General features: G+C 44.0%; 1 protein-coding gene across 5 annotated transcripts in view; it reads left to right on the top strand.

Moving 5' to 3' along the window:
* The window catches only part of YTHDC2 (YTH N6-methyladenosine RNA binding protein C2), a 1,035,502-nt gene that overhangs the window by 417,378 nt on the left and 604,671 nt on the right, over nt 1-13,453 (top strand). For all 5 annotated transcript variants that reach the window (XM_078675531.1, XM_078675532.1, XM_078675530.1 and 2 more), the window contains one exon: nt 6,893-7,019. In XM_078675531.1, coding sequence (XP_078531657.1) covers nt 6,893-7,019 — 127 coding nt within the window. The remainder of the gene's footprint in view (nt 1-6,892; nt 7,020-13,453) is intronic.

Genomic DNA, 13,453 nt, shown 5'->3' with positions numbered 1-13,453 from the left:
TTGCCCCATAAATCAATATGTCATCTTGAAAACACATAGTGTTCGGGATGCCATTAAGCACTTGTTGCATCATCTTTTGAAACACAGTGGCAGCTGACGCAAGTCCAAATGGCATCCTCATGAACATATAAGCTCCAGAGGGGGAAGAGAATGCAGTTAAAGGTCTAGACTCAGTGTGTAGTTCAACCTCATGGTACGCCATAGATAGATCGATGACAGAGAAGAACCTCGCTTTCCCCATGTTGCTCACCATTTCATTAATGTTGGGGAGGGGAAACCTCTCAACCCAAATATTATCCTTAAGGCTGCGTAAGTCAATACAGAGGCGGATGCCTTCCCCATTGGCCTTCGAAGCTATGACTATGGGTGCCAACCACTCCGACGACTCAATGGGTTGTATGACACCCAATTGTCACAGTTTGTCTAGCTCTTAAGAGGCTGTCTCATGAGAAGAGGAACATGGCGGTTTTTGTGGCCCACTGGTTTTGCTCCTAGTTTGACTTTTATCTTATGTTGAAAGCCTCTCAAAAGCCCCAGTTCATCTGGGAAAAGACTTGGAAATTCGTCACGTAGCGTCTTGCCCCATTCAGAATCTTCCACTAGAATAACTTGATCTCTATTGTTGGAGTAGAGTATGATGTCCAACTCCTTCTGGTGTTGCCAGCCTAGAAGATTTGATCCTTCACTTACCAGATACACTTTACCTACAGTGGACCTTCCTTTAAAATGTATTTGTGCTTCCATCATACCTACCAGGAGAATGGGATCCTTGGTGTAGTCTTGTGGAGTAATGTCAGGTTTTGTTATTTTGGTACTTTGATCTCCCAGAAATCTTTTATAATCTTCAATATTTAACAAAGTGAAGGGAGAACAAGAGTCTGGGAACATTTCTACGGTTTTGTTGTCAAGCAATACATTACATTTGGGATATTCAGGTCTGGTATCACTGCTTGTACTTTTTACTTGGAATACAAATTTCTGGTGTTGTACACTCTCAACGTTAACTGCATTGACTTGGCTATTGTCTCCGTCCCTACAAACTCTGGCTAAATGGCCTCTCCTGTTACACTTCTTGCAAGTGACATTATGGGCAGAACAGTGTGGGCTGTTGGCCAAGTGGTTATTACTACCACATCTGTAACATTTTAGGCAAAGGAGCTCTCTCATGAGTTTGTTGTAGAGTTCCCCTTTGTTTTTTATCTTCAGAACGTTACTGTTAGACTCATCCACTTGTACAGAGGCCACTACCTCTTCAGTTACTTTTATTTCTTTCATGCATTTTGCTTTGTGTTCAATCGCTTGGGCTAGGGAAATCGCTTCTTCCAGTGTGGGATTTTTTGCTAATAACTTTTCCTGTATCCGACTGTTACTTGTGCATCTGACTAATTGGTCTCTTATCAGTGAGCCATTAAGCTCCCCAAAATCACACAGTTGGGTGAAACCTCTTAACACTACTATGTAACTCTTGACAGATTTATTCTTCCCTTGCACGCGGTCGAACAATTTGTGGCGCTCTAGAACAACATTTATTTTATCAGCAAAATGTTTTTCTAACTTTATGAGAGTAATGTCGTACACATCCAGGTCCTCATCCTCTTCTACCTCCGGTTCTGGCAATGTCTCGTACACTTTGCAACCATATACTCCCAAATTATGTAAAATAATGTGCTTCTTGCGCACTGCTGAGAATCCTTCTCCACCCATGGCAATCAAATATGACTTGATTAATTTGGTTCATTCTTTCCAGTAAATCTCTGGTTCCCCACTTTCATTTAAAAAGGATGGAGGTTGACTTATGCCTGGTGTACCCATACTGAAATTGTAAAGAAAACACGAGAGAAGGAGGAAACAGAGATATGGAGAAGGAGACTGCAAGAGAACCACAGAAAGGAAGCCCACAGGAGTAATAAGTGCAGGGAAAACTGGGAGAAGGAGGGATAGCAAAGGCTAGAGATGTTGGGGAAGGAGTAAAAGGACAGGGGAACCTTAGTAAGGAGGAGGGAGAGGACAAAAGTGTCAGAGGACATAGTAGCAGGAGGATAAAATAAACGCTGTAAAAAGGAAAAGCGCAAAGTCTCTCCGTAATATATGCAGGAATCACCAAAGGAAAACTCGCACAAGAGTCAGTGTGTATAATCTGGCCAGATAACAGAACAGGGTGTAGCCCAGATGGAAGGTAGGTAGATGTGCGTGTCACTGTGTAGGTCACACACTGTAGGTCTGTAGGGTGTGCGTAGGACAGTAGGGTCGACTGACAGCTGAGGGGTAGGTGACACGCTGGAGGACACTGGAGAGGCAACAAAAGATGGGCAGAAATAAAATTAGGGCCTACTTGGTGGCAAAGGCTGTAGTAATAGTACGGTCACGCAGTGTACACCTCACAGTAAGAAGCGGAATGCTGTAGAGAAGGCACAGTCACACAGCGAACACCACAGATGGAGACTCTCTGAGGAGACCCAGGGCAAGGAAGTATGACGTAGAAGAAAAACCCAGAGTTCTCCTCATAGGCGGCTGTGATGAGGCTGGTGCACCGGAATAGGGACTAATTAACCGCTGACAGGAACTACGGCAAGGGCTCCACAAGAGAGATTAGCGGTTCTATGTTGGAGGCTGTGTCACACACTTGAAGAAGGCTGTCCTCTTGCCCAGAATAAAGGCAGCCGAAAAGAACTCTGAGCATCTGAGAACTGCACGGGGTTCTCCACAAGGTGGCTATAATGAGGCTGGTGTTCCGGATCAGGAATCCTCACAATGACAGGAACTCGGCTGAATCTCCGTGAGAGAGAGAGATCAGCAGCTCCCGGTAGGAGGTGTGTCGGGCACTCCACCAGTCCTTTCTTCCTGACAGGGAAACTTCCAGCTGACATGAAACCTTCGCCTGGAGAGCCGCTGGAGAGATCAGATGACGACCAAGAGGAGGTTGTGTAGAACCTCACAGGAAACCCTCGACACAGGCGTGCAACTGACAGGACAATGTGAGCTGGCAGGCAAACCCAGCAGTGACACCGAACAGCATGAGAGGTTTGGAAATGCTCACAGCTCTGTCGATAGTCAAACAAGTCCCCAAGCAAGGATTCAAAATAGGAGGTTGTAGGAGAGGAATCCACAAGTGGTTTTCCGATGTTGAAAAGCTGGGAGGACTGCTTGCCTCGTCAGAAGTTCAGGAGGTGCAGATGTAACAGCAAAATCAGAAATCCTTCGGAGAGAGTACAAGAAGGGGAGATGACCAGCTACCCCCTGCGCAGGATCGTCGCCAGTGTTAAAAGTGCTAATGAAGAAGAAGAAGCCAAGGATTGTAAGTAGATGTCTTTATTCTGGTCATCCACTCTCCACAACGAACAGTGAGCCCAACATTCTAACCTGAACTCCCAGAGCGTTCTAACCAACCGGGAAGAAGAGGGGTGGAAGGGACGTACTAAGGGGAACAAGGAACTAAGGGGAACAGGGAAGCGGTAAGGCAAGGTAGGGAGTAGGTTACAACAAATTCGTTTTACATTTTATTTTCGTTTGTAGTTTGATTTGTATTTTAGTTAACTGACATTGAATTATGATGTAGGGATGTTTCCTCTTTTTGTTAAAATTTTTCAGAAATGAATGTTTTTTTTTAATGGATCAAACAATTAATTATGATCAACATTATGGCGGCATATTTATTTTTTGATTTTATCTTACCTTTTATGCCTCAGATAATGGCAGTTGCAAAAGTTGAATTCCATGACTTTAGTGTATTGCATGTTCTTCTTCCCTTACTACATCTCTCACGTGAAATGTCGCTGGTTTTCACAGTGCCAGTATTTGATTACTAAAATGCAATCAAATTGAAGCTTTCATCCAAGACACACTGTAAGCCTCAGAGTGCAGAACCACACAGCCTAGCACACAGTAATTGGGTATGCTGTGACCACTTTACACTCTCTCTGCAGGACTACTATATGGACGAAAGAAAAATTGCAGCTCAAGACTGTTTTTTTGTGGTATATGAGACATTAAAAAGCCATCCCAATGGTCTGGTGAGGTGAAAAAAGGAAATGCTGTCTCATCGTGTCCCAAGGGTCTTTCCTGAACAACCTTTCCCCTTAAGTGAGTCTGAAGGCTGTCTTACATATATTTTTCAGAGCATTACAATGAAGCAAAATAAATAAACATACAGAAAGGATTCTAGCTGTAAGGGGGGGGGTTTACTGTAGGCACTAGAATTTCATTAGTGGTGTTTGAGTGAATTTACCCCCAAAATTTGCTCCCTAGCAGTGGCAAACTTTTTTGTATAGTGGTGAGTGCACCCACCTGACCTGCATAGGGGGCACGAAACCTTTTGGAAATGTCCCCATGTGCAGCAACTGTTGATCACGAATCTGCAGTGTACTCTCAAACTTTGTGTAATGGTAGATGTGAACAACAGGTTGTTGTTATTGGACATGGTCCTTTTTGCAGGGTCACCCCAAAATGTTTTGCTCTCCTCCTCCTACTTTTTGCTGAATTTGTTTTTGTTGGCCTTAGAACTCTGTGCACTTTACCACTGCTGACTAGTGCTAAAGTGCTTGTGCTCTCCCCTTAACACATGGTAATATTGGCCTATTCCCAATTGGCATATTTAATTTACTTATAAGTGCCTAGTAAAGTGGTACTATATGTACCCAGGATCTGTAAATTGTATGCTACTAGTTGGCCTGCAGCACTGATTGTGCCACCCACCTAAGTAGCCCTTTAAACAGGTCTCAGGCCATTTCAGAGCCTATGAGTGCAGTTTTAAACTGCCATTTCAACCTGGCAAAATAAACCTTTTTCTAGGCCCAAACCTTCCCTTTTCATACATATAGGTTACTCCTAGGGTAGGCCCTCGACAGCCCAGCGGGCAGGGTGCATGGTATTTAAAATGTAAGGCATGCATTTGTACGTTTTAGATGTCCTGTAAGTGAAATACCCTTACATTTGTTTTTCACTACTGCAGGGCATATCTCTGCCAAAGGGTAACCCTGGAGTTGCCTTATAACATCTCATGTTTGGTGGCTTTGGAACCCTAATTTGAAATCCTATCTTATGGTGAAGCTGGATTTCAAATTACAATTCTGAAAAGTCCACTTTTAGAAAGTTGACATGATATTGCCTAAGCTGTTTGGTGCCTGCAGCCTGCCTGTGTTACATGACTGGGTAAAGCTGACAGCTGAACTTTTCCTCCCAGACAGCCACACACAGTGGGAGCTTAGGTCTGACTGGATTGGCCGTCACTGTCAGGATAGGAGGTAGGAGCTGGGCTGGGCACAGCCCCACTTACACTTAAAAGGACTGTGTTCTGTCTCCACACACATGACTGCTTACCCCTTGTAGTTAGTCTGGAGCCAGGACAGGGAAGGCAGTGCGTTTGTGCCCTTCAAAGCTAAGCCTCTAGAAGCTTCCCCCTCCCCCCACTTAAAAAGCACACCTCCCTAAAAAAGGCAGACATGAGACACCAACTCTTCAGTGCACTTATGGATCTGTCTATACTCTACCAGAAAGAGGGACTGCTGTGCTGCTGAAGGATTGCCATTTCAGCTGGACTGCACTCTGCTTGAATCCTGCTTTGCTGTGCTGACCTGCTGCCCTCTTGCCTGGGTGAGAAGGACTGGACCTCCATCTCTTTAACCCAGAGTGATTCCAAAAGCTAGTTGGCTGTCCTTCTGATCTAAAGCCTCAGGGGACTTATCAAGCTTCCAGGAACCCTGTATCTGTCCCTGGTCACTGCCATCTGTTAGTCTATCCTACCTAAGTGGTGCCACCTCAGTCCTGGACCCTTGGAAGTGGGCTTACGGTGCTCTACCAGCCTCTGTGGATCCAGTGGAACCGACTCATCTCTGCTGCGCAGCTCAACCGTGAGCAGAACTGATGCATCTCTGAAGCTGCAGGGATTGGGCTCGTCGCAAGGACTTGCATCACCGCCGCAACCAGCATCACCTTCGGAACCACCGCTGCATGACGCATCTTCGGCGCAGGCCCACGTATCTCTTGTGGACGGTAGGTTTGAAAACGGACTCCACATCATAGCTCTTCGGAACTGATGCATCACCCTGACTGTACCTAATGCCCGATTCCAGACTTCGCATTGCAAGCCCTGTCGACAGGATCCTTGCCATCGACCCAATAGGATTTCACACCACAGTCTCTCCGCATCTCTGAACCAACTCCTCACTTCGGCTGCACGACGCATCCCCGGCATGAATCCTCGAAAAGCTCAGCAACCAGGATTTAAGGTACTTTATTAAGTGGGCCTAACTGCATCCCTGTAGCCAGTCTGCGCTCCATCGTGGTTGGACAAAACGTGAGCCTTTGTGGTCCGCCGGGATCAGCTATCCAAAGTTGGCGCTTTGTGCTTTTGACGCCGTTATCCCTAGAAATTTCAAAATGTTATATCTCCAGTTCTACTAATTGGATTTTTGTTGTTTTAGTCTTGTTTTATTTATTAAATTAAGCTCTATTCTTTTTAATCTGGTGTGGGATCTTTTTTTGTTTTATTTTACTGTTTTACTGTTAGAAGTGTTGCACAGATAATTTACACATTTCCTCTACGTTAAGCCTCACTGCTCTGTGCCAAGCTACCACGGAATTGACCAGAGGTTAATTTGGGGTTTGATTGTGCCCTAGCCTGACAAGGCGTGTGGTTGCCGCTTGACCAGTGCTCACAACCCAGTCAATCAACAACCCAATTTCTTACAGTTGTGTATCTAGCCAGAATGTAATATCAATAATAGAAACTGACAGTGTGGAATGTAATTAAGTCTCTCACACCCTATTTGTTTTTTCATTGTATTCGATATCCTAGTATCTGTAGCCTCATGATTGGCACAGACTTGTGCTTTGATTTGTAATAACAAAATTCTGATGTGACTAAATTAAAAATGTATTTTCATTTGCATTTTAGTTGACTACAGACACAGTGAAACCAGTGCCACCCCACTTATGGTTGCTGCAGGGCGGGGTTTCTTAAGTCAAGTGGAACAATTGATCAGTATGGGAGCTAACGTCCACAGCAAATCGTCAAATAACTGGTGACTCTTTTATGTGTTTATTTTTATCTAATGTAAACCCACTTGTGTCTTGCAAATTGTGTTTTCTACTAGGACTTTCCTGAAATTAGAAAGTTGAGTGACTGAGGGAACTTATCCTTTTGTGAACAAAATAAGTAATTCCAAATGTAAACCCAATGTCGGAGGAAGCAGATATATTCTAATTATTTGATCAAGCTGTATCAATCAAGATTGTTTCGAACTGTATAAATATTGTACTGAAGAATTAATATCACTATTTGTTGATGTGATTAGTGCTATTGGTAAAGGGCAACAAGCACCCAGATCCTGGAATTTAACCCAAATTATTTTCTTTTAAAAAAAAGGTAAAGCACCACAAGAGAGGGGATCTTATAGGCCTATTTCACTTATTAATAGTGATGCAAAAATCTTTGCCAAAATATTGGCTACTAGACTAGCTCCATACATGTCCCAACTTGTCTCTCCCCAACAGCATGGGTTTATTCCTAAGCGTGATACCACTGCGCATATTAATATGGCTATATCAGCCTTTGATGCAGCACGGACTAAACACACCCCACTCGGTATGATTTTATTAGACGCTGAAAAAGCATTTGACCGGGTGGGGTGGGGTTTTCTTTGGGCAGTTCTACAGGCATTTGGTATTAAAGGACAACATTTACGATGGATCCAATCAATATATGATAATCCTATGGGTAAGATCTCGTATATGGGGAAATGCTCTTCTTTGTTTTCCATTAAAAGAGGGACAAGGCAGGGGTGTCCTTTATCACCATTGCTGTTTGCTCTTGCAATAGAACCTTTTTTAATTGCCCTACAACGCCAAACGCTAATTTGCCCTTTTTTTAATGGCTCAGATAAATTAGATATAACTGTATATGCTGACGATATTGCTGTTTTCTCGCCAGATGTTGTTAAAACTATGAAAGGTATTTTAATAGAAGCAGGCACATATGGCTCTGTCTCTGGTTACAGACTTAACACCACTAAAACTCAGGTTATCATGAATTACCAACCAGCCACTCCTGTTTCTGGAATAAGTAATGCAGCCACCTATTTAGGTGTTAAAATCTGCTCGGATATTGATTCTATTATAGGATTAAATTACGAACCTTTATTAAAAGAAACCGCCATCCAACTTAAGAAATGGCATAAACTCCCAATCAGTATGATTGGTCGAATAAATTTAATAAAAATGAAAATTTTGCCTAAATTTTTATACTTGTTTCGAACAATTCCCCTACGGGTCAATAACTCCTTCTTCACCAGACTAGAAGGTATTATTGGCAGTTTTGTATGGGGATATAAAAAAGCCCGGCGTGCTGTATCATTGCTCAAACTCCCCTTTATTCAAGGAGGACTGCTTTTTCCGGACTTTAAATTTTATTATTGGTCAGCATTTCTGACTCGGATCTGCAGTTTGACAGTTATGGACAAATGCTTATACTTTCATAAGTTCCTACTAGGATTAGATGTCAATATGTTTTTGTATAGGATAAATGACCCCAACTATTTTAAAAGGGTTACATTTAAGACCATACGGGACACTGTGAGTGTCTGGCGATCTATTATGGCTAAATGCAATACCTCTCTTTTTCATAGTAAAACACCCTTATGGGGTAATCCCGGTTTCCCTACTATTTTTCATGACCCAGCTTGTCAAATGTTTTTAAACTCTGGCATTAGATTTCTGGGGGACTTATATGACCATCATGGTTTTATGGCATTTGATAAAATGAAACTCTGCTATAATCTACCTGAAACGGCAAGGTTTAAATACTATCAGATTAGAGATTGTATGGTGAAAAAATTAGAGCTCACTGCAGTCTCAGAATCTGAGATATGGGACTGTATTTATAGAGATGTAGATAAATCTATCATAAGTTTGGGTTATAAGCTCTTTTCTGATCTTAGGACCGGCGATGTTACTACTTTAACAGAGAAATGGAATAGGAAACTGGCAGTGAGTGTCCCAGCAGATCTAATTACCACATCTCTCAAAAGCCTTAATGCTTCAGTTCAATCTTCCAGCTTAAAATTGCAAATGTTTAAAACTGTTTGTCAATTATATTACACGCCTGAAAGGATACTCAAATGGGCAACGAACAACAATTACTCTGATAGAACGAAGTGCCCTAAATATGATATGAGTGGCGCGGATATTGTCCACATGTTTTTTTCTTGCCCTCATCTTAATGAATACTGGGAAGGAATAATTAAGGTTATCTCTGAGAGGCTTGAGCAACCCTTCTCATTCTCACACATTGATGTTTGTGTGGGCATCAATGGGGGTGAAAGGTTTGGAGATCTTTTGAATATCCTAATTACTTGCGCAAGGTTAATTATTGCTAGAGCATGGATCCAAACGAACCCACCAATAGTTTTAGAATGGTGGAGTTTAGTTAAGGAGATTTATAGTATGGAAACCGCTATTGCAGACTCAAGGGGATTGCAGGCCAGACGAAAAATTGACAGGATATGGGGTTTATTTATGTCTTAGTAATCTTTTCTTAAAATTCATGTCTATCTGTTCTTATCTATATGTGTGGCATGGTGTAAGTAATGTTATATAATTATCTAATGCAGCCGTGGAGTATTGTTATATTTTTGTTCTTTTTATGTAAAAATGAAATGTTTATTGCCTGTGATCCTTTGATGCAAATAAAAAACTTTGGAAAAAAAAAAAAAATCAAGATTGTTTCTTGAACAATGGGTTCACAGTTGGTACTAATACAGACTGTGTAGCACTGACTTGTAGAATAGATGTGTATAAAATAGTTCCCAATGAATAGCATGTTTATTTTCATGAGTAAATGAGTGTATTGTGTTTCCTAACCCTTCAATATCTTACTTGATTTAAATTATGTTAGTAGTCTTTGTTTAGTACTAGTCTCACTTTTCAGAGATGTTTCAATGAGGCGCTTGAACATAACCCTGGTGCACAACCATTATGTTTTATTTCTAATGCATACTTACTTCAGATTCCTCACCTTACATGTGTTCCCAGGCACCAGACAGGACCTTGAGATTTTCAAGCTATAGCTCCCAGGTGCAACCAGGTGGCATCACACTGCTCCCCTGTTCCTGAAGTGGCAGAGTAGAACTGCATATAGGCACAGCTTTGCCCACTGACATCAGTTCCTTTCTTTCCGAGCCCTTCAACACAGAATTGGAGCTCTTCTGCTAACTTGTTGGTCTTCCAGCTTCTAAATTTCTCAGACAGTTTGCCAGGGAATATTGCTCTCATCAAGAAATTAGAGGATTTAAAGCCATGCTGCGACTGCAGGAAATAGATGTTAGTTATGACCCCCTCAACACTTGTCTATGGTGCCTGAAATCCGGTGAAGACTTGTAGTTGTACTTGAAGGTGCTCTGATTCGCTCAAGGGCGATGAGGGAGTGGGCAGCGAAGCCATAGGCCGTTGAACATGAGAATAGATCGCGTTTGAAACTGTGGTTCCTCTCTAAGTCACAGGAGTGCTCTCACCACAAGTGGTTTGGCTGGTCCCGCACTCATTGTCGGTCTCACTCGCGGTCCTCGGGTAAGTTAAAATCCAAAGCATATCACAAGTGGAGGAAGGCCAAGTGGGATTCGTCCCCTTCTCCACACTCAAAGCCAGGCAAACAGCATTTCAGCCAGCACTATATGGGCCGTTTGCCTCCCGCTGTAGTGTAGTTCCTATATTCCCAATAGGCTCTGCGCATTGGAATAATATATCCTGCAGCTTAGACGTAGGACCTATGTCGACTAGGTCTCTGCCGAATATATTAGACTTAATTGTGAGTGCCAGCTAGCTCAGAGGTCACTAGAAACTTTCTCGTAAGTACAAGAAGGGATTAGTCTCTGACAACCATATAACATGACAACTTTGTTTCCCCAGAATGAAACGTATCTCTAGAGTCGCGGAAACAATAGACGGCTATTTCACTCAGTCAAATGTGCATGCTTCGTTTCACCAGAGTTGCTTAGAAATAGATAGACGGGCGTTTTCAATAAAAGTATTTATTGAACAGTCTTATTTCTTAAGCATAAGAAATGCACTGCTACGATTGAAATGCTGGTTAAGAAGTACAATGCATATAATACGAATAGTATTATAAAATAGTACTGTAAAAGCATCATATGGTTTCTAAACCATAAACATAGAATACATAAAATGCAGAAAATACATACAGTGATAAAATAGTGGCTAAAAGTACTCAACTGGTGCTTCTAAAATACACCTACCCCGGTGTACCTAACCTAAGTCTAGTACGAGGGAGGAGTAAGTGTGGTGTAGCTTAAGTCTAGTAATTTTCTGCCAAGAATCTGTTCCAAGAATTCTCTTAGGGTCTAATCAGCTCCGTACCTTGGTTTTAGAATGATAGAGGTCTTGTATCTCTGTCTCAGTACTCGATCTCCCAGCAACCCGCAAGGGTAGCCTGGAAACACCGGAGCTGGATTTCTCGGCAAGAGAAAAGACAGTCTTCTCAGTGCGTCAGTTGGAGGGTCGGCTTCCTTCGCCACTTGCAGCAGCAGGGCGTCGGGCAAGTAGTTAGTCGATCTGCTCCTAAACCACCGTGTGTTTGACTGGGCAAATGTAGGCATATTTATACTTTGAAGGTGCCGAGTTTGACGTAAGATTGGACATAATATTGTCACTAGTGCCTCAGTTCCTTGAAAACTCCAGGAGTTCTTGGATAAATTAGTATTCAAGCAGGGGGAAGTCCCTGACTGCTGAAGGCTGGTTTTTCCAAGAAATCATTGTGGATTCTCGGAGTTTAGTGGAAGTAGCCATGCCGTATTTGGGCTGCACAGGCTAAGACTAAATAAGGCAATGATTCCTATGCCTATATAAGGATTGGGTGAATTATACATATATATGGGCATGAATCGGGAAAATTGCACTAGGGTCCTAGATTCCCACATAACTCCAAGCCCGTTCTACAATTAGAGGCCGATTAGGATCGCGGACGGAAACGTGTCCCGTCCGCCAAGGAAGCGGGCAAGATACTCCGGACCGCTCCGCGGATAAACCGCCGTAACGATTAGGATTATACTGGTACGAACCCCCGACCGCGGCGGACGGAGAACACCAAAGTCCGTCCGCGGCGGATGGAGTACACCAGAGCCCGCCGCAAGCGGACAGAACCGACCAAACCCCGTCCGCCGCGGACGCACATGAACGCGGGAACAGCCACCTCCACCGCCATACCTGCGAAGGCTCCGTGTCCGCGATTAGGATAACGCCGCCTGTACCCCGGTACGCACCGCCATCCACGTCCGCGGCGGAAAGAATGCAACGAGAAACAGTGCATCACAGCGGAAGCCCAACACGAACAACATTCCTACCGTCAAACCAATGTCAAAAAGTGTGACGGAAGTAAATTGCAAACACACGAAAAAGGACTACCCCCCACCTGAAACACCAACACCAATCACAAGCCACAATGACACCCCCCCCAAGTACCCAATAATGTACACTAGTCAACACACCCACCTACCACCTGACTGCCAACAACCATTGAGACACGACTATAAAATGACACACACCCACTACCACAATCCTTTGCATCACAGCATAGCTGCTAGCAAGAGGACCAATACGAGCGACAGCATACACCAATTGAAGACACACAACCACCATCCTACCACACCCACCACACAAACACCCACCACACCATTCCTACACACCACACACCACACACCTGCACCCCCCAACTCACTCAACCCACACCCTGAGCACCACACACCATGGCACCCAAAAAAAAACTAAATTCACGGAGACGGAGTTGAAGGTAATGGTGGATGAAATTATCAGTGTTGAGCCCCACATATTCGAGGCCCAAGTCCAGCAGACCACCGTGGCGCAAAAAAATCACATGTGGGACAGGATCGTCAGTCGGGTGAATGCGTCAGGGACCGTGCCAAGGACAAAGCACGAGATACAGAGGCGGTGGCATGACCTGAAAACCAGGGTGAAAGGCATCCGTGCCAAAAACAATGTGAGAGCTAATCACACTGGCGGCGGCACACCCCCGGAGCCCAGACCCTACACTGATTGGGAGGAAAAGGTGCTGGGCATACTGCACCCAGAGAGCCTGGAAGTACTTGAGGAAGGAGAAGAGGCTGGTAAGTACTAACCAAGCACCACGATCAGAACGACATGGTCAGCCTCACACAACTGCGAAGACACATCTCCCAGGCCCCAACCCATGCACGTGGGCCACATACTCACCAAAATGTAAATGGCTACCAACAGGCCCCCATGTCCACAGGGTGTGTGTGAGAGGTGTGTGGGGTGTGTGAGAGACCAGCACTACAACTCCCAACAGGCCCCCATGTCCACAGGGTGTGTGTGAGAGGTGGGTGGGGTGTGTGAGCTCACCACTACAACTCCCAACAGGCCCCCATGTCCACAGGGTGTGTGTGAGAGGTGGGTGGGGTGTGTGAGA

Source organism: Lissotriton helveticus, chromosome 2_1 (assembly GCF_964261635.1).
Source record: "Lissotriton helveticus chromosome 2_1, aLisHel1.1, whole genome shotgun sequence".
In the NCBI taxonomy this organism is placed as follows: Eukaryota; Metazoa; Chordata; class Amphibia; order Caudata; family Salamandridae; genus Lissotriton; species Lissotriton helveticus.
The sequence above is the reverse complement of the archived record's forward strand: the minus strand, read 5'-3'. Positions and strand labels throughout refer to the sequence as shown.